Here is a 19,309-nt window from a genome sequence, read left to right on the forward strand (position 1 = left end):
TCTTGGATGTTTCTGTCCATTTATCCTTCCAGACTCCGGTCCTGTTGACTCCCAGCCCTCTTCCCTCCACCATCCACTTCTGGAGCACGCTCAGTCCCATCGCTCCTCGATCGCCAGCTAAACTTTCCTTCCAGGTAATAAATACACTGAGCCCACTGCATGCAGTTCCAACATCCTGAAACACAAATCCACAAACAAATGGACGATAACAAGTGCGACAAAATTCACTTCAGTACCAAAACTCCTTCACAGTAAAATCCTTTAATCAGCTGGAAACATGTGCAGGAACTAAAAGACAATATTGTTTTGGTGAAAGAGAAAAGAATCAGTCTGCAGGTGAAGTTTGTGGTGAAAACTGAAAGAAAAAAGTGTTCAGAGCTGGTTCTCACAATAAGATACTCGTCTTTTAAAATATAATCTGTCGGTTGTTCATTTGCAGAGCTCACACTGAACCTTACCTTACAGCCACATAATGCTTTGGTCTTTGTCTGTATGCAGGTTTGGTAAATGAAACCACAGCTTCAGTTTCACAGAAAATTCACACGTTTGTGCAGCAAGTTTGCAGTTCTGCTTGTCGCTTCACGCACGCCGTCATGCACACTGGTTCACGTTCAATACATCAGCAGCTGTTAGTTGGGAAGTTTAGACACTTAGATGCTCATTTACACCAGAAGTGAAATCCTACTGCCTGTGGTGATCCGCTTCATTCCTTCTGCAACAATTCATGTCTCAGTCTGCGCTGAAAAGATCATTTTAGAGGCCGTCTGTCATCATTATCGTCCCTTTATCTCTGTGTGCATGTTTTCTGTTGAGTTTGTCATTAAATAAATTTTCACCGAAATATTTTTCTGCAGCCAAGTTTTAAACAAATATAAACATAAAAGCAGAAAAATTCTCTTATTTCCCTAAGGCTGTGTTTTCACAGCCCGGCGTAGAAATGAGTGGTTAAAAGCATAAACTGTATAAAAGATGGACGTAGCCACCATCATGTCACCCTTTGGTTTTGGGTTCTGCAGCAAGCTGCAGCTACAGACTGTATGGGTGCATCACACACAGACACCGGCTAATTAGTGCAACAAAACAGAACCACAAACTTCTTGCAGGAGCCGTACTGTAGAATACAGGGAGTGCAGAATTATTAGGCAAGTTGTATTTTTGAGGAATAATGTTATTATTGAACAACAACCATGTTCTCAATGAAGCAAAAAAAACTCATTAATATCAAAGCTGAATGTTTTTGGAAGTAGTTTTTAGTTTGTTTTTAGTTTGAGCTATTTTAGGGGGATATCTGTGTGTGCAGGTGACTATTACTGTGCATAATTATTAGGCAACTTGACAAAAAACAAATATATACCCATTTCAATTATTTATTTTTACCAGTGAAACCAATATAACATCTCCACATTCACAAATATACATTTCTGACATTCAAAAACAAAAACAAATCAGCGACCAATATAGCCACCTTTCTTTGCAAGGACACTCAAAAGCCTGCCATCCATGGATTCTGTCAGTGTTTTGATCTGTTCACCATCAACATTGCGTGCAGCAGCAACCACAGCCTCCCAGACACTGTTCAGAGAGGTGTACTGTTTTCCTTCCTTGTAAATCTCACATTTGATGATGGACCACAGGTTCTCAATGGGGTTCAGATCAGGTGAACAAGGAGGCCATGTCATTAGTTTTTCTTCTTTTATACCCTTTCTTGCAGCCACGCTGTGGAGTACTTGGACGCGTGTGATGGAGCATTGTCCTGCATGAAAATCATGTTTTTCTTGAAGGATGCAGACTTCTTCCTGTACCACTGCTTGAAGAAGGTGTCTTCCAGAAACTGGCAGTAGGACTGGGAGTTGAGCTTGACTCCATCCTCAATCCGAAAAGGCCCCACAAGCTCATCTTTGATGATACCAGCCCAAACCAGTACTCCACCTCCACCTTGCTGGCGTCTGAGTCGGACTGGAGCTCTCTGCCCTTTACCAATCCAGCCACAGGCCCATCCATCTGGCCCATCAAGACTCACTCTCATTTCATCAGTCCATAAAACCTTAGAAAAACCAGTCTTGAGATATTTCTTGGCCCAGTCTTGACGTTTCAGCTTGTGTGTCTTGTTCAGTGGTGGTCGTCTTTCAGCCTTTCTTACCTTGGCCATGTCTCTGAGTATTGCACACCTTGTGCTTTTGGGCACTCCAGTGATGTTGCAGCTCTGAAATATGGCCAAACTGGTGGCAAGTGGCATCTTGGCAGCTGCACGCTTGACTTTTCTCAGTTCATGGGCAGTTATTTTGCGCCTTGGTTTTTCCACACGCTTCTTGCGACCCTGTTGACTATTTTGAATGAAACGCTTGATTGTTCGATGATCACGCTTCAGAAGCTTTGCAATTTTGAGACTGCTGCATCCCTCTGCAAGATATCTCACTATTTTTGACTTTTCTGAGCCTGTCAAGTCCTTCTTTTGACCCATTTTGCCAAAGGAAAGGACGTTGCCTAATAATTATGCACACCTGATATAGGGTGTTGATGTCATTAGACCACACCCCTTCTCATTACAGAGATGCACATCACCTAATATGCTTAATTGGTAGTAGGCTTTCGAGCCTATACAGCTTGGAGTAAGACAACATGCATGAAGAGGATGATGTGGACAAAATACTCATTTGCCTAATAATTCTGCACTCCCTGTAGAAAGCCTTTATCGCCATTGTACATAAGACATATCCAAGATTTGGTGAAATATTCTGTACAGTGCAAAAACATTGAAGTAGAAAAATGAGAGAAAACAATGAAAGCTTATAAAACTATGTAAAGAATAAAGGCTGCTATAAAGAAGACACACACACATATTAAGGATTCACCATTCACTGTTGAACTTCACATCATTTGTTTTGTTTATTTATACGAGCTCAAATTTGTGATAGCTCAAGGGAAAAAACTGAGTTTGTTTTACCCGGCGCTTGGTGCACCTGTGCTGCAGGGCAGGAGGTTGAACAGTTAGATGTCCAAGGTGAAAAGGGTCTTAAATTATTTTCCTCGCCCCGCTGAGACACCAAGATCTGGAGATGTCCTCCAGGGAGGGCAATGTGCAGCCGGTGGTTCTCTGGGAAGTGTTGATGGACGTCTGCACTGAGCAGGTCCCACACTGTGATGCATTCACTGCCTGTTCAGTTGTTATGAAGGTGGAAAATATTCATAGAGGCCCAAAAGGGATTTTGCACCAGGCTGTAAACATGCCTTTTAATGCTGTAAAGTTGTGCATTTTAACATGGGAGTCTGTGCGTTAACACACTTTCAGAACGAGTAAGTCAACTGTATGAAGCAACAACTGTCGCTCGCTCATGAAAACTGACTCGCCTTCAATTTACTGAGCGATAAAATGACACGATGAAGCATCAGCGTAGCATCAGTCATATGTTCAGTGGAGACTCTGTAGCATGGTGTCCGGCCACACTGGCTTTATGTAGTGAAATTAGAAGACGATTTATGGATGACCATCATTGATGGGAGGCCCTTATCTTTACTTATTTGGCATTGAAGAGGAAAGCATCATCACAGAATCACCAAAGTATAAAAACTGGTTTTCAGGACACAAGCTCCTCTACCACAAGCACACACACACACACACACGGCTACTGTGCACTGCGGGTACCTGAATCTGATCCAGGGTGCCTGCACGCACACACATACACACACGCAAACACACACATATACTATGTGAAGACTCGTATTGACGTCAGCCTTAATCTGAATATAGTTCTAAACATGAATCCTAAATCCAGGTGTAAACCCTTTAAACCTGAAGGTCTCAATCAAAGTGAGGAGGGGCGTCCTCGCATGATCTAAGATACACACAAGTCCCCACATTGATAGATGAACGAGAATACACAGAGCTGGTTTGTGTGTCTGCAGGTTTCTGGCCCAGCTTGAAGTCCGTCTGTTATCTGTTATTAAAGGTTCAGTTCACTCAGTGCATAAACAACAGCACATTCTGAGTCTTCTCTCTGACGGAGTCGTAATAATGATTATAATGCACTAAAATACACTGCACATTATCTCGTTACAATGGGACCTGTCAAGATGTGGGTTATATTAGACAGCCGTTGAACAGGGAGCGCTTGAAGCTGATGTGTTGGAGGCAGGAAGGATGGGCGGTGCGAGGATCTAGGCCAAAAAATGTTTTAAAAAGAAGAGGGAAAAGCTTCAAACGTTAAATATTTTTTAATGTTTGCATGCCTGTGTGCACAGTTGGGTAGTTTAAGCATTTATTTGTCTATAACTAGTATCATTAAGTCATTTCGTCCTGTGTTCTGAAACAAAGGTGTTAAGTTTTCTCTGCTGTTTGTATCGTGACGCTGTGATACTTTGTCGCCTCCTTGTGGTGCAGCTAAAAACTGCAGGCTGTGAAAACCCTGCAGCTTCTCAGTAACATCTTTCATGACCTGCTAGAAAAAGCTGTGTTTTAACCCATTTTAACTCTTCAGTAACGGAAAAAGTGTTCAGCTGGTTTTTTACATTGTAAGATGAGGATTTGGGCTACAAGTGTGAAGAAACCAAAAGGAGAGTTTTTAAGCGTTCTGTGTCCGAGCGGAAATGTTCAAATATGAAAGATTTTCCACCATGTGCTCACCAGACCTCAGTGATCTAGTGAGACTATAAATAAATATCTGTTATTTAAACAGGTTGCCTCTTTATCAAGACAGACCAGTGTACAAGGGCAAAGTGTGCAGTTTTAGAGCAGGCAGAGGTACAGGTAACCCTTGAGGCCTGAGATTATGAGTACTACATTAAAAATGTAAGTAAAGAACAGGTAAACCAGGCAGGCTTAAATCATAGTAAGTACCCCTGAGTCCTGGGTTTCTCAGGGTTATGTCTGTATTTTAAGTAAATGAAGTGTCAGAATATTTTTTCAGCTTCCATCACGTGCCCAGTGGGACTTTACAGAGTTTACAGGCACTGTTTGGGAGTTTTGCTTTTATATAGTTTAACCATTTCAAGTACTTTTCTCCAGAGACTCAAATGTTCGACCTTTAATCTGAAGACAAAGTGTTTAATTTGAGTCATTGTGTGATGTGTTATTCTTGGAAAAACGTAATGAGACGAGATAAACTGCAAGATCGCAAATCTCCACCAAGACACCTCAGTCTCTGGGCACGATTTACTTTTAAGGGAATAGTGTTTGTATTTTGTATGCAAACATTGTTTAAGAGCAGCATGAATAACACCAACTTATGATGTAACATTATGCTACAGTTTATTTCTAACTAGGCAGCTCATTCTCGTTTTCTTGACTATATTTTAAAGATATAAAATATTTATAGGTCAACTTGAAAGAAACCCAGATGTGTGAGGTCAGAGGTCAAATGTGACATGATACTTTAAATTTTAATATGTTACTTTAACACACACCACACTTGTAAGAATCATGGTTTCTAAGTTGAGGCGGTTTTCAACCAATAAATAAATAAAAGACTGCAGAACCAAATTTTAATGGATTGTTAACATCAAAACTTTATTCAAAGCGTTTGTGTTTACAGATAAAATGGCATGCAGGCATAAAAATGAAGCGCCTTGAGGCGACTTTTGTTGTGATTTGGCGCTATATAAATAAAATTGAATTGAATTGAATTGAATTGAATAAAAAGGAATCAGTTACACATTCTTCCGTCAATGTGCAAACCTTAAAGTGTTCAGAAGCGACGGGCTCAGTTTGCTTAAAAATGCCTTAAATGTCCTAGAATCGGTAAATTGGCTACTGAGGAAGAAAAATAATTCATAAACCTCATCAGTGTGCATCATGTTCTACAGAAAGACAAAAAAGAAAGTGAAGCTGAAAAACAGCTGATTTTTACCAAGTTGGCAGGATATTTTCTAACATTCCTTCAAAATAAAACGTCAAGTTTTCATCTTCAGTGTCTCTTTCTGTCTCTTCTCAGTTTCCCTCTAACGGCAGTAATCAGATCCACATCCCGGCTCTGAGCGTCGACGGCCTCTCCACCCCCGTGGTCCTCTCCCCGGGGCCCCAGAAGCCCTGAGCTCCCCGCCCGCCTGAAGCAGCTCTTCACCGGGCACAACCTCGCCCAATGATCTCCTCAACTCCTGGAGGGTCGGAGGAAAAGCCGGATCTGCACTGACTCTGAAATGCATCACTAAAAACCCGACGCCATGAGAAGTTTAGGCTGCATCGGCTGACTCTTTTTGGGTAGGTGTCATGGTTTGTGTGGGCCTTTCACTGGTGGACGCGTTCACAGCCGAGGATCAGTCAGACCCTCTGCTGATTCTTACACTTTCCAACAGGTGGGAATCTGCGCTTTGTCCTCCTTCCACCTTCCTGTTTCTTTCATAGCTTTGTACTCAAACACTATGACAGCGGGGTTTCGAGAGAACCAGATGCTTCTCTCGACTTGAACCCGACACGAGGACATAAACGGCAACTAAAGGCCACGAGAAGACGGAGGGATGTTTTTCTCTTTTTCTACTGGTGTTTTTTAAACCTGTCGTTGGATTTCTTTCTATAATATTGTGAGGTCTTTACCTTGCGATGCAAAAGTGCTCTGACGTGACTGTTGTCAAATAAAACAGCTTAACCTTGAAGATGGCTTTTATAGCCGGTCTGCTTACTGAAAACTGACAGCAAACAAATGTCTGTTTTCAAACGGTTTCTTCAGTGTGTGACGGAGGGGAACCGGAGAAAAGCTGGAGCCGTCTCTTATTTGAGTTTTTACTAAACAGAAGATTTGACTTGACGTTTTCTGGGAGTAACTGATCGCGGACTGGAAGGAGGGAACGTTCACATGTTTGTGTGTAAAAGGATCTGCAGTTCCTCATAATCTCACATTTTTTCTGATGGGATCTTTTGTTTTTTAAATTCGAGGTTATTTATTTCTGTCTTGTTTTCAATGCACCTTTCTCTGCAGATTCCTTAAAGGTTCTTGACTGTTTTTAAAACAGTCTCATCTTTTTTTCCCTCATTTTTTAAGCTACCAGGCGACTCTCTCCCAGTTGGAATTTAATTTCAGCACCAACACTGACATTTTATAAACTCACCTTCTGCTGGATTTCGTCAGAAACGACTTTCAGAGCCATTTAAGGGTTGTTGCTTTGCTCTTACTGGCCGATTTTAAAGGTCACGCCTTTCTCTGGTTCTGCATGGCCTGTTTTTTTTGTTTTTGGTTGTTTATTGTTTGTTTTGTTTCGAGTGGACTCCTCAGCAGCATTTCGAACTGACCAATCACAAAGGATGAAGATGACGGTGGACCTGAGGTTTTTCAAAGCCAAGTTCTTTCTCTATAAAAGTGTCTAAATGTGACAGATTGTATATTTTCTCACAGAGTTTAATGTCCAAACTGAACTGAAGTGTCTGTCAGACTTGATTTAAAGGTTTTACCGAGGACAGAGTCACATTCCTTTGGTTTTTAAAACAGTGATAGATGAGTTTGCGTTACTTATTAACAACTGCTTATTGTTTGAATCTCAGCAGTCATTCCAGAGATTTTATTTGAGCAGCTCTGAAAAATAAATGTTTTGTTCCAAAAGCCTTGGAACAAATCTGCAGTCATGTTGCCACAAGTTGAAAGAGTCGCATTTATTCTCCTTTCACTGAGAGTGTAGGATAGCCTTTAATATATTGAAAGCTTTTTCCGTGCAAAAACCAACAACAAAGGACCGAGTTTAATGACACTCTGTCATACCAGGGCTTATGATTGAAACATTTCAAATAATTTGATCAATTTGTGTTTAATAAAGCACCAAAAACCATAAAAAACATAAATTCTCCAACATCCAAGTCAAAGTCTACGTCCTCATTTTGTACAAACATCAGCACAACATTTCAAAATTAAAAAGGCATTAGAAAAGCATCAGATGGTCTTTAGTGTCAACCTTGGAACAAGATGACTAAGAAAATGTTTTTTTTCCTTTATGGCTTAAACGCGTATTTAATTGGATCTCTGAAGACATCCTTGATGGCAGGGGCTGATTTATCTGTTTATCTGTGTGTGAAAAAAATTTAGTTCTCTGAAATTTAAATAAAAACTAAACTTTCAGATAAAATACAAATACACAGGAACTGGCTCTAACTTTAGTCTTTGTCAGTTTGGTAAAATTTGCTCTCAGAGTTGAACTTAAACTCCTCGAGGTCATAAATAATCTGACCACATCAAATGTCAACGACCTCGTAGTACCATGTAATCCCATCACAACACCTTACTCTCAGACTGCTGGCTTACTTCTGTTTACTGAGTTTCTAAAATTTAGAGTGAGAGGCACAGCCTTCGGTGTTCAGGCTAATCTCCACTTTCAGACTCTCAGCTTTGCTGCTGTAGGCTCAGCCTGCTGGAGGACTTCCCATGATGCACTGAGAGTTCCTTCTCCTCTCCCACCTCTTCACTCCCTGCTGCAGATCGCAACGTTTTCTTTCTTGATTCTCGGGTGACGTATACGTCTGCCCCTCCCTCAGCCTGGTGCTTCTGGAGATCTCTTCATGTTTAAAAAGAAAAAGAAGTTCTTTCTGCCCTCTGTGTTGCACACAGGGGATCAGCTGATTGTTGGGGTTTTCTCTTCAACCCCGTAGACTCTTTTTGATTTAATTCCAATTAAATTAAATTAAATAAATTTGAATGAAAAAGGAAGAAATGAAACCTTTAAAAACTAACAACTAACACTAAACACTTTCATTGATTTAAAAACTAAACTCAAACAAACTAAAATTGAACTGAAACCTGATTAACGATTAAACATAACTGTGTTAAATGTTGTCCCGTCAGTTCTTACAGTTGGATTTGAGATTATTCAAAGATGAGCATCCTCTAATCTTCAGGGCACCGCAGTGATTTTTATCCACTTAAGAACTTTAAAAGATCAAAACTCTGCAGAACAAAGTATCAGATTATCAGTTTTAAACATTTTTTAAATCCTTGCTGGTAAAGTTTGATAATTTTAGGTTGTGAGACATGCGGTCGTATGTTTTGTTCTCTCAGCATCGGCTATGAAGCATATGAGTTTTACTGTACATGATTTACAAACAACTAGGAGGCTTCATGCATTAGAACAATGATTAGTTGGATTTTGTGCAGTCTTTAGTTTTGTTTACGGACCTTTTCCACTAATACCTGCTCGGCTCGGTTTTCAGGGTTTCCCATTAGGTGGTAGTACCTGGTACCTGCTCCATTGGGGTTCTGAATGGTCCTAAAATGTGACTGCATGTCAACAGACAGCATGCAGCAGATGGGCCAGTCAGTGGCGTCCCTCGATGTGTCATGAGAGCAAGTCCTTTACAAAATTCCAAACCGCCATTTTTGAAATCCGGCAGTGAGGGAAAGTGGCTCCACACAAACCAACACCGTGATCCGGTGATGAGGTGCAGACACTTGGCATCGGTTTGGCAGCAGGTATACCAGCGCTTCGATATCCTCCCCTGTTGTGTTGTGGCGCATACGAATGACATCACAGGAATTTTGGCGGTGTTGCCACAGCAACCCCAAGGACACTGATGCGGTTGTATTATAATAGAAAACAACTGAAACAGAGTCGAGCCGAGCAGATCAGACTGGATACTTGGTTCTCTCCGATGACCTGTAGTTTCGCTTGATTTACACGAACATGTGATTTTTAAAGCGTGTTTGACGGGAACTTGTGGCAACATCGAAAACCTGCAGAGACAAAAAAAAAGTTTTGTTTTGTTTGTTTGTTTGTTTGTTTCCCCCAAAATTGTAGACAGACACTGACTCATGTTCCTCTTTAAAAAAAAAAAAAAAAAAAAAAAAACCCAGACTGTTGATGTTGTTGTTGTTGTTCGTGTTATTTCTAATGCTAGCTGTGGTTGCCACGGTAACCTGACCCGACTGTTGCCGCCCTGCAGGTTGCTGTTGTCATTGCTGTTGTTATCGTTGTTGCTGCTGGAGCTGTTAACGTTTTTCTATGCTTCTGTGTGTGACGCCAAGGCTGCAGACACACACACACACACACGCACAATGCAATCTTTGTGAGGATTCATTGGAGGGGTCGGTCCGTCCATGCTAACTCAAGCTTTGCTCAGTTACTCGCTGTGATGTTGCTACTGCTGGCACATCTTGCGCTCTGGCTCGTTGCGCACTTACACGTCTTTATCACATAAATAAGATCATCTCCCACGTTTGCATCAAGGGTGAGGAGGAAGCTCGGGCATAGATACCCAGAAGGTGCAGAACATGCTCCAAGAAAACAGAAGTTAACGAAAACTTGTGTTCATATTTGAATTACCCCTTTCTCCAAATTCATAACATTACGTTTCGATATTTCAGTGACATTTCTCTTAAGATTACAGTTTAGGGTGCACTGCTGTGCCGACCACGCCACAAATTACTGCAGCATCACTGCTGTGCTTTTTACCAGCAGCATGGTGTCATTACCAAATCTGTAACTACCTGTTTCTACTTGAAAAGTATGATGGGGGAAAGAAAATACTGCACTAACTGAGCTAAGAGATTTTTGGTGGCAAAGGTAGGCCCACTGGTGGTAGTCTCTATGGGAAGGGCTGCCAAAAGAAATGCACAGTCATCCATATTTCTTCTGTACAATACTATGCTTTGGGTTGCAGACCGGTTCAGAAAAAGGCAAGAAAGCGGAAGTTGCTTTGCTCCAACAGTGTTTAAAGTTCAACAGACAAGTTGGAGAAATTTAGGCAGGCGTTGAAGCGCAGCAGGAGCTGCACTTTTCTGCACTTCCACTAATGGCCAAAGTGAGTCAGTCACTATTGACTCATGTTCAAATGTCCAACTTAGGTAAAATGGTCTTTGCACCTAGAGCAGGGCGATATGGCCAAAAATATTTATCACGATATATATTTGAAAATTTGCGATAACGATATAACCGACGATATAATTGATGCGAGACAAAATACAACTCCACAACATTACTAGCGCAAAAAGACAACCTTCCATTTATTTTCACTTAAACAAGAAGCTGGTTTTTATGTACATTAAAGCTTTATAAAAATGTAACAGTGCAAATGCAAATTCCTTGCTGAAAGTTTAACCAAAAGGCATTTCCAGTAGAAATGGGCTGACATATCCTGAGCATAACCATGTATAATATCCACTGAAGTTAAAAAGAGGTGCTTTGCAACATTAAACTGCAGTGTGCAGTACGCATTTTTCGGACCATAAGGTGCACGGGATTATAAGGCACATTAAGCGAAACAAAGCAGTCAGATAAATCAAACTTTATTCAACTCATTCTTCTTGCTTCCTCCACTTCTGTACCATTGATTCATTAATGTTGAATTCTCTGGCAGCTGCTCTATTCCCATGTTGTTGCAGTATATTAATGACTAACCTCGTATTGTGGATGGATTATCTCAGTTGTTCTCCTGACTGAAGTTTGGTCCGTTTACAGCATCCTGCCATGCGATTGCATTTGTCTCTAACCATGAAGAACCTTAACGTTAACTTTTATAAGTGGAAAAGTGTTAGTGTTCGTCCTCCAGCTTCACTGTTTATGTTATGCTAACATAGCTGTGTCGCTAGCGATCACGTAGCACATCATTATATACCAGCTAGCCCAACTTCAGTAACCCTACAAACGTCACTGCTGTTTAGTTTCCTGTCTTCATTTATGTTGGAAGTGATAGCAGAACTGTACGTTTGATTTTTTTTTTCAGAAATCTCTGTCAGAACATGCTATATCATGCTTAGGTAACTAGCAAAACTAGCGAGCTAACTTCCGCTAGCTTCCTGCTAACTTCTAACTCCGTTAAATGTAATAACTTTTGTTTTCATGGATGCCTGGAAGTTAAACTTTATAGTTACACCTGGTAAAGCAGCAATGCTGATCGTTTTATTAAAGATGAAAGAATTTAGACAGTTTTTAACTCTCAGTGATGCTGCAGTGTTGTTTGACCTGAACGATACGGAGTTTAGGACCCAGATTACTCCCAGATTTAAGAGCATCTTAGTCCGACAATAACGACGGCCGCTTGCATGTTCTGCAAAAAAATGTGCTTTGTCGTGTATCTGACGGACAAACACCAAACCAGTTCCACATCACTGAAGTTGCACCATTTTTACAAACCAATTCTGGTTCATCTGTTTCACTCAACAATCGGCCATGTGTGTATGAAAACAAAGGCACTGCGCATGCGCGTTTTACTCATATTCTATCGCGATATTTCATTTTCCTATCGTTGCCTAACATTATACCGGTATTACCGTGAACGGTATAATATGGCCCAGCCCTATTTGCACCCTACAAAATATTATTGTGAAAAATGTAATTTGTTTTGATTTGACAGATGTTCCCCTCTGCTAGTCGTAGAACTGGACCTGTCTTGTGTGTGCTGTTGGCACTTTTTGGATTATTTTTAATGGAAAAATGTGTCTTTGTTTACAGTCAAATGTAATGGCAGCAAGTATCAAGTATCTAAGCTTTTAGGTTCAAGGTTGGTTGAGCTAAGAGCAGTGCAGTGTCTGCAGTGAGGTTCAGGCTGAGGACAGGGGCGCTCTGGATTTGGACAGATGGTTCATAGATGAGAGGAAAAGCCCGACTACCCAACCTTTCAAAGGTGGGTCCTCACAAGGTTGACCCTCTATTTGGTTCCCACAAAGATAGCTGTGCAAGCACACACGCGCACACACACACACACACACAGCTGGAGCGTCAGGGACTGAGTGAAGCTCGTATTCAGTGTTTCCACCTTCACTGAGGTTATTCTGCAACTCGTTAAATACCTGAAACATCTTTCTTTACTACTTAATTTTTTTTACAATGTGAAGTTTAAAAAGGAACAAAAAATCTGATTCAAGATAGAGGTTCTAGTTTTCTCTACCTGATCCAAGCTGGAACCATCCTTCATCAGCTCCTCTGAATTCAGCCTCAGATCAGTCCCTGACGGCGGGATTTCCCAGCCTTTGCGGCGACGTAAACGCAGCACCAAGCCATCGTGTTCGACTGTTCTCTCTTTACAGCATGACTCTATTTTTCTATCAGAGATGATGTGTTTATATTGCGTATAAGATTTAAAGAGTGATGAAGCCTTAAAGATTTCAGCTGCAGCAGAAGAAAGATGCATCCTCATTTAAAAAAAGAAAGAAAGAAAAAAGATACTACCTGTTGTGTATCTTTCTTTCAGAGCATGATGATGAAAAATAAGCCATTTATAACTTTGTGTATCGAGTTTTGGACGCAGGGTTTGAGTCTGACATGTTTAACTTCAAGCTAACCTTTCTCTCACCAGCAGAACATGACGAATGTCTTTATATCGATTAGAAACTGCTTTGCATTCTGGGTAATGTCCAGATTTCTGTTTTTGAAACTCATCACCATCTGAGCGAACTTGACGAGGGGTCTGCTTTGCAAACGCTGCCTGTATGCAGATGAAAGATGCTTGCAAAGTGACATTTGAGGAAATACTTCACCTGCAGGCCTTTAAGTCTTAAAACAATATTTTCAGACGTCTTTAATTCACAGAAGTCTTAAACTGTCTCTCTCGAATGTGAATCACTGAAAGGAAAGCACGTTATGGAAGAGGCAAAGCAAACCCCTGCCTCCAGTTACATAAGGCATCTTTTCACTGTAGGGGCAAAGTGTTGTAAAGGTATCTGCCTTAACAAAGTTCTTGGGCGCTTTCTCCAGGTTTAAAGAATCAGAATCGAAGCCACTCAGCGGTTCCTACCCCGAAAAGGGTTTCTGTAGAGTTGGTTCCTGAGATCTGAACATGCGAAGATTGAAAGCCAAAACAGCCGGCTGGTTCCTGCAGTCAGAGGCGGTCTGTGGACATGTACTCAGGATTTGGTGATGAGTTTCACTTCATAAACATCATCAGTTAGATTTTCTGCTCTGGTTTCTTGACATTTATAAAGGAAGCCGTTCCTTAAATCCAGTGAGGAACATCTGTTGTTCCTGAGCTTTCTGTCTGTTCACTTGAGGCCTGGAGTTTTCTCAGTGGTTTTCATCTCATAAACCAAAAGTTGTTTGGGTTTTTCACGTTGACGTCCAAAGCCTGGACAGACTTTGCTGCCGGTCATTCTGCATTTGAGCGTACCGTCCAGCTGCACTTCAGAAACTGTTCGTGTGCAAACCAGCTCAGTGCAACTTAATGAATCTTTGTCTTACTGTAACACTGTTTAGAATTATAGTAACTTTGATATGGTAATACATCTAATGTATGACTTGTTCAATGACAAAACATAACATGAAAAATGAATAAATATCCCCGCCTCTTTTAAGACAGTGATTTCTTTTTATAACTAATATTTATAATCTGCTTCCTGTTATCATATGTATGTATCTGCTTTACTTTTTAGTAATTTAAATATGAAATAGGTCATTCATGCTGGGAAGTATGAGCAGCTTCTTGTTATAATGACAAAGATAGAATAAAAGTTTTAAAAAAGGCGTAAAAAGAGAAATTAAATGATGACGGTTCTGGTTTTCACCGGGAAGAGTTTTTTGTTATAACAACAACTGCCTCCTTATGTCAAAGGTTTGTGGAAAATAACTCGAATTTAAGCTTAAAATCTTTCTTGCCAGAAAAGTTTAACATTATGCAAAAATTAAAATTTTTAAATGCTGTCATTCAGTTACTTTTTTTTAATTTTGCAATTTTGAATTAACATTTGCACGTCTGTCGAGCGGTTTCATCCTTTGGTTATTGAGCCTTAATTGCACAGTTTAAATTTCTAGTCTTGAGGGCAAAACTAGCAATTTAAACTTAGAGAAAGAGTACTGACCCATGATCCTTTGCAGCAGAATGACAGACAGAAAGCTCCGGAAGCCGATGGCTGACGCGCCTCCTAATTGTAAAGAGGTTTTCTGTCCACAGTTTGTGTGGAAATCTTCACTGTATATAGACACAAAATATAATCTGAACATATGAATTTGCTATATATTCTGTACCATGTGACAGGCCTGACCAATGGGCTGGGGGTTGTTAATGACGTGTTGTTCCTGTGGCCTGTCGTTGCTGTCAGATCCTGCGTGGCCCCTCCCCTCCTCGGCTGTGATTGGCCATGGAGTTTATTGATGTAAAGTGGCGGGGCCTGCTTTTATTTTTCTGAGATAGAGTGCTACATGTTTAACATGTTATTTACTGGAACCATTTAAAAGAAAAGCTATTTTTTATGGACGTGACTTTAGTTTTTGTTGGTGTACCATGTTATGCTGATGATTCCTCTTGTTTTCTACAAACACACATGCACACACACTGGGAGGACGGTAATAAAACTATTTTGTCCTGTTCAGTTAGTACTGTCTCATTTATGACTTTTGAATGCTAAGCATACCTGGGCACGGGAAGCCGTTTAGTTCAAACTTCTAGCATACATGTTGAGTGCTTGTGATGAGTTACCCTTAGTTAAAAAACAATAAACTTCAGATTTAGAAATGTAAGAATTCTGAGAGGAAACGCTCGCTCAGGATTTTGCTGATTGTTGCATTGTGGATCACTGTGGATGTGGGGTACTTTTACTGCACCGCTTTAATGCCATGGATTTAATCTCTGCTAATGCTAGCGCTAACTCGGGCCACCTCACTTGCCGCTCATGTGACACGCTCCCATTTCTCCATCAAGAGTCTCCCAGTGGAGGTTAGAGAGCCGGAGGCTGCAGGTCCCAACCTTAAACCAAGTCTTCACAGTTAAAGATAAAGGTTTACCAGGACCTCTTTTTGTCCCCACATGTCAGTGTGATAACAGACAAATGTCCCCATAGCATCAGTAATGCAAGTACACACACTTTTCTGATGGGAATAGTGAGTTTTAATCCAGACTAACCTGGATTTGAGAGGCTGCAGGATTGTTTTCACTCAGCAGGAGTTCACACCGAGTCTCTCACACACACATAAGATGCTCTGTGTGTGTGTGTGTGTGTGTGTGTGTGTGTGTGTGTGTGTGTGTGTGTGTTCGCCTCAACCAAATTTTCAAAGATAAGTCTTCCATTTTATTGTTTACACTGAACTTTGACCTGATTTGTCATAAATCTCCTGCAGATAACAACATGAAGGCTGATGACAGTTTATGTGATGTGTGTGTGCGTCTTCTTACACACACACACTGATTCTCAGGGTACAAGCTGACACACATTTACAGATAAAACAGGTTGGAGGAAAAACCTACTTTGCATTGTGGGAGAATTTGGGTTGAACTCGAACGAGGAGGGAATCAGATGTCGGTGCTTCCATCCAGCTGCAGCTCAGAGGTTTAATAAAACATGAATCCATGCTTTACTTTTTATTAAACCTCTGATCCTCTGAACATGAGTTCACCTCTGGTCAGGAAAAGAGCAGGTGGAGTAAATCCTCCTGTTGGCGTCCTTAAACCACCCAGAAGAAAGGACGAGCCTTGGAGCTGTCAGTGGTTGGTCTTGTTGTTCTACGGGAGACGCTGATCATTTATTCCAGTATGAACAGAGATTAATGGAGGCTCTGAGGAGATGTAGCCCAAAAATGTATTTTCATCATCGATAGAGGAGAACAATTGCAGTTAAAGCCCCGAGTCTCATAGACCTCACATTACCACCTTACAGCATTTTGATTTGAAGCATGATAGCATCAGCTTCAACCCCCAGCAGCTGCTTCCTATACACACACACGCTGGTTTAACTGTACTGCTAATGTATGGTTACTGTTTTCTGCAAGGTGCAGTTTTTATGGTCTAATTAGCTTTCATGTTTAAAAAGAAAAGATTATTGATATTACATCTCTGAAAACTGAAACAAAAAGGTTTGAATAATTATCTCAGCAGTTTGACCCCGGCTCGCCCATATTGGCTAAGAAGGTGAACACAGGACTGCTGGCGTTTCTTTTGAGGAAGTGCTTTTAACACTAAATATTTGCAATTGGTTTTTGTTTTGTTTTAATTTAAGTCATGCTTTCATTTTCATATTCATCTCCAACAAAACGGGAATTTTTTAAATGATGTTTTATCCACAAATTGAGAAAAGGTTATAATAGCAAACAGCAAGTGTCATTGTTAAGATTCAAAAATTGAGGAAGGGTACAAGAGGTGATCGAAAAATAACCACACTGGTCCGGCCGGGTGAAGTCAAACGAAGATTTTAATTCACACGTGGGAAGATCACTGGAAACAGCAATTGATCTTCGACTTACTAAAGCACAAACAATTATTTTATAACATCAGGGTTTGTTTACTGACGCCCCTTCATGCGTCACAGATACATTTTATACATACGTCAAATCAACACCACAATGACCTTTTACACAGAACATCATCGTCTATTTTCATGGCTGGCACTTCCTGTGTACCTTTCAGTTCTTATCCTATTCCTCTTTCTTGCCGAGACACCAAGAAACGGTTCCTCTTTTACCAAGACAATTTTGCAGTTACAGCCAAACATCCTCTAAATAAATCTAATTTAAAGTGTGTGTGTCACGACCTCACTCAGCCTCGATGTCACCTCTCGCACTTCTGACCTTTTACCAGACCAGAGGCTCACTGAGACTATGTGTATGTCTTCTACTAAATAAATGTTTTAATCAAGAACCCCTACTAAAAGCTTAATACAAGAATATGAACATATAAAAGATAATAAAATAAACTGATATAAGTGTTTTGTAAGCATGTATTGCAATTCCTTCTATGTTCTAGTTTTCCCTCAGCATGTATCACCTGAACAGTCACGTCAGTGAGGCTTACGACCTTTAAAGAACCTGAACATCAACTCAAATAAGCACAGATATGCAATATGTATAAAATAGTTATAACTGCACCTGAAATACAAAGTTAACATCATCATAAACATCTTAAGGCCATCTTAAAGCTATCTGTTACATTGTTAAAGCAATGATCATACTGCAGATTATATTATGCTGGTAAAATACTTTTTGTTCATCCCCACAATATCAACTAGACGTTCACCCAAAGAAAGGACCCAAATGCACACCAAATAAATAACAAACAAATAACAGAATACAGAGCGGGCAAAGCCTTAAGTAAATAACCACGGAGGGTCAGTGACTGGGACGGAGAGGGAGTGGCCTAGTAAATCAGGTTGCAGGAGCGGGCACAGAAAAGGCATCAGAGGAACAGGAGGGATTCTGTAACAGACGGAGAGGCAGGAACTTCACAATCATAAGCAGGTGAAACGAGAAGGTCGGAGGGCAAAGAGATGGAGAATATCCAGGTGAGATTGAACCAGGGAATGCAACACCTCCAAACACAGGGAAAACAGAGTTACACGAGGAAGAAGCAACTAGCATGAGTCTCAGAGGGTCGTTCTAGTTACCACACTAGTGAGCATAACAAACTGGTGAGGAAAGGCAGGTTGCACAGGTTTAAGTAGCTCTCCCGCTGATTGCTTGCAGATGGAATACAGGTGAGGCACTGGCCCCACCCAAAAGGGGAGGACCCACAGCCACAGATGGAAAACTCCCACGGACCATGACAGGAAGTGAGGGGACTTAATCCAACTGAACCACTCTGAACTTGAAACTGCTCTAAAAGGCTTTTATCAGTAACTTTTGTGACATCAGAAACCTGACTGGATCAAAGTCTCAAGACTTTATAATGTCCATCAGAATCAGATTTAAAAAATAAAGATATTTAAAAGTCCTGCTGAAACACTGCTTTGTCAGTGTTTTAAAGATTTAAGGTCTGATATGACGAGAAGTGTTTGGTGTGGATTTATTTTTTACTGCTCTAATCTGTGACAACTCCTGACTGATATTAAATTAGCTGATATTTGTGTGGAGTTTGGTTCATATCTGTGATCAGAATGACGATCAGTCTTCTTTTATTCTTCAGCATCTTGTTTTCTTTTTCCTTTTCACCACCGTTTAAACGTCTTCATCATCTCCCTCCTCTCTGTCCAGTCATTTTTAAAGTGAGCCATCGTCACCTCGATGTCCTCATCCTCGCCTTCGCTCCATGTACAGTAACGCTGACTCACCCTGAGGATTTACTGGATCAATGTGAGATCACTCATGATGTCAGCAGGTGTCTCGCATTACTTTGGTTTCCTCACAGTGTTGAGTGCTGGACGTCCGCAGAGATCAGAGAACCTCGCTGGGACTCGCAGTGGAAATTAAATAAAAATGCAGTAACTAAAAGATAACTGTGGATGTTTCTGCGTGTTTATATTTGATCCTTTTTCCATTTTTGATTTCTTCATGTTCTCACCTTTCTGTCTGCATCTTTTCTGGGGAATATCGAGGCGTTCCCAGAAATAAGCTCTGGGTCTGTCGAGGGATCGCCTTCTGGCTGGATTGCAAAAAATCCTCAGTTGGCTCCTTCTGATGTAGAGCAGTGGCTCCTCACAAATCTCTGTGGCTTTTTTAATACTAACAATTTCTTATTTACTTATTGCGTTACAATCCTAGAATTGTTGCT

General features: G+C 40.8%; 1 protein-coding gene across 2 annotated transcripts in view; it reads left to right on the forward strand.

The window, feature by feature from the left end:
* Positions 1 to 19,269, forward strand: part of elk1 (ETS transcription factor ELK1) — a 40,174-nt gene extending 20,905 nt beyond the window's left edge. Inside the window, exons 10-12 of one of the 2 annotated variants that reach the window (XR_014890134.1) lie at positions 33 to 134; positions 5,928 to 6,193; positions 18,793 to 19,269. Coding sequence is in view for 1 of the 2 variants with exons in the window: in XM_085258986.1 (XP_085115112.1) it covers positions 33 to 134; positions 5,928 to 6,026 (201 nt within the window). In the remaining variant the exon portion in view is untranslated. Of the gene's footprint in view, positions 1 to 32; positions 135 to 5,927; positions 15,204 to 18,792 lie in introns of those variants that run through there. The other variant, XM_085258986.1, reaches the window with a different exon arrangement.
* Positions 19,270 to 19,309: the final 40 nt, after the last annotated feature.

This window comes from Mchenga conophoros, linkage group LG20, assembly GCF_057382185.1.
Source record: "Mchenga conophoros isolate Kocher_MC1m ecotype Shallow Benthic linkage group LG20, M_conophoros_male_GT1.1, whole genome shotgun sequence".
Lineage (NCBI taxonomy): Eukaryota > Metazoa > Chordata > Actinopteri > Cichliformes > Cichlidae > Mchenga > Mchenga conophoros.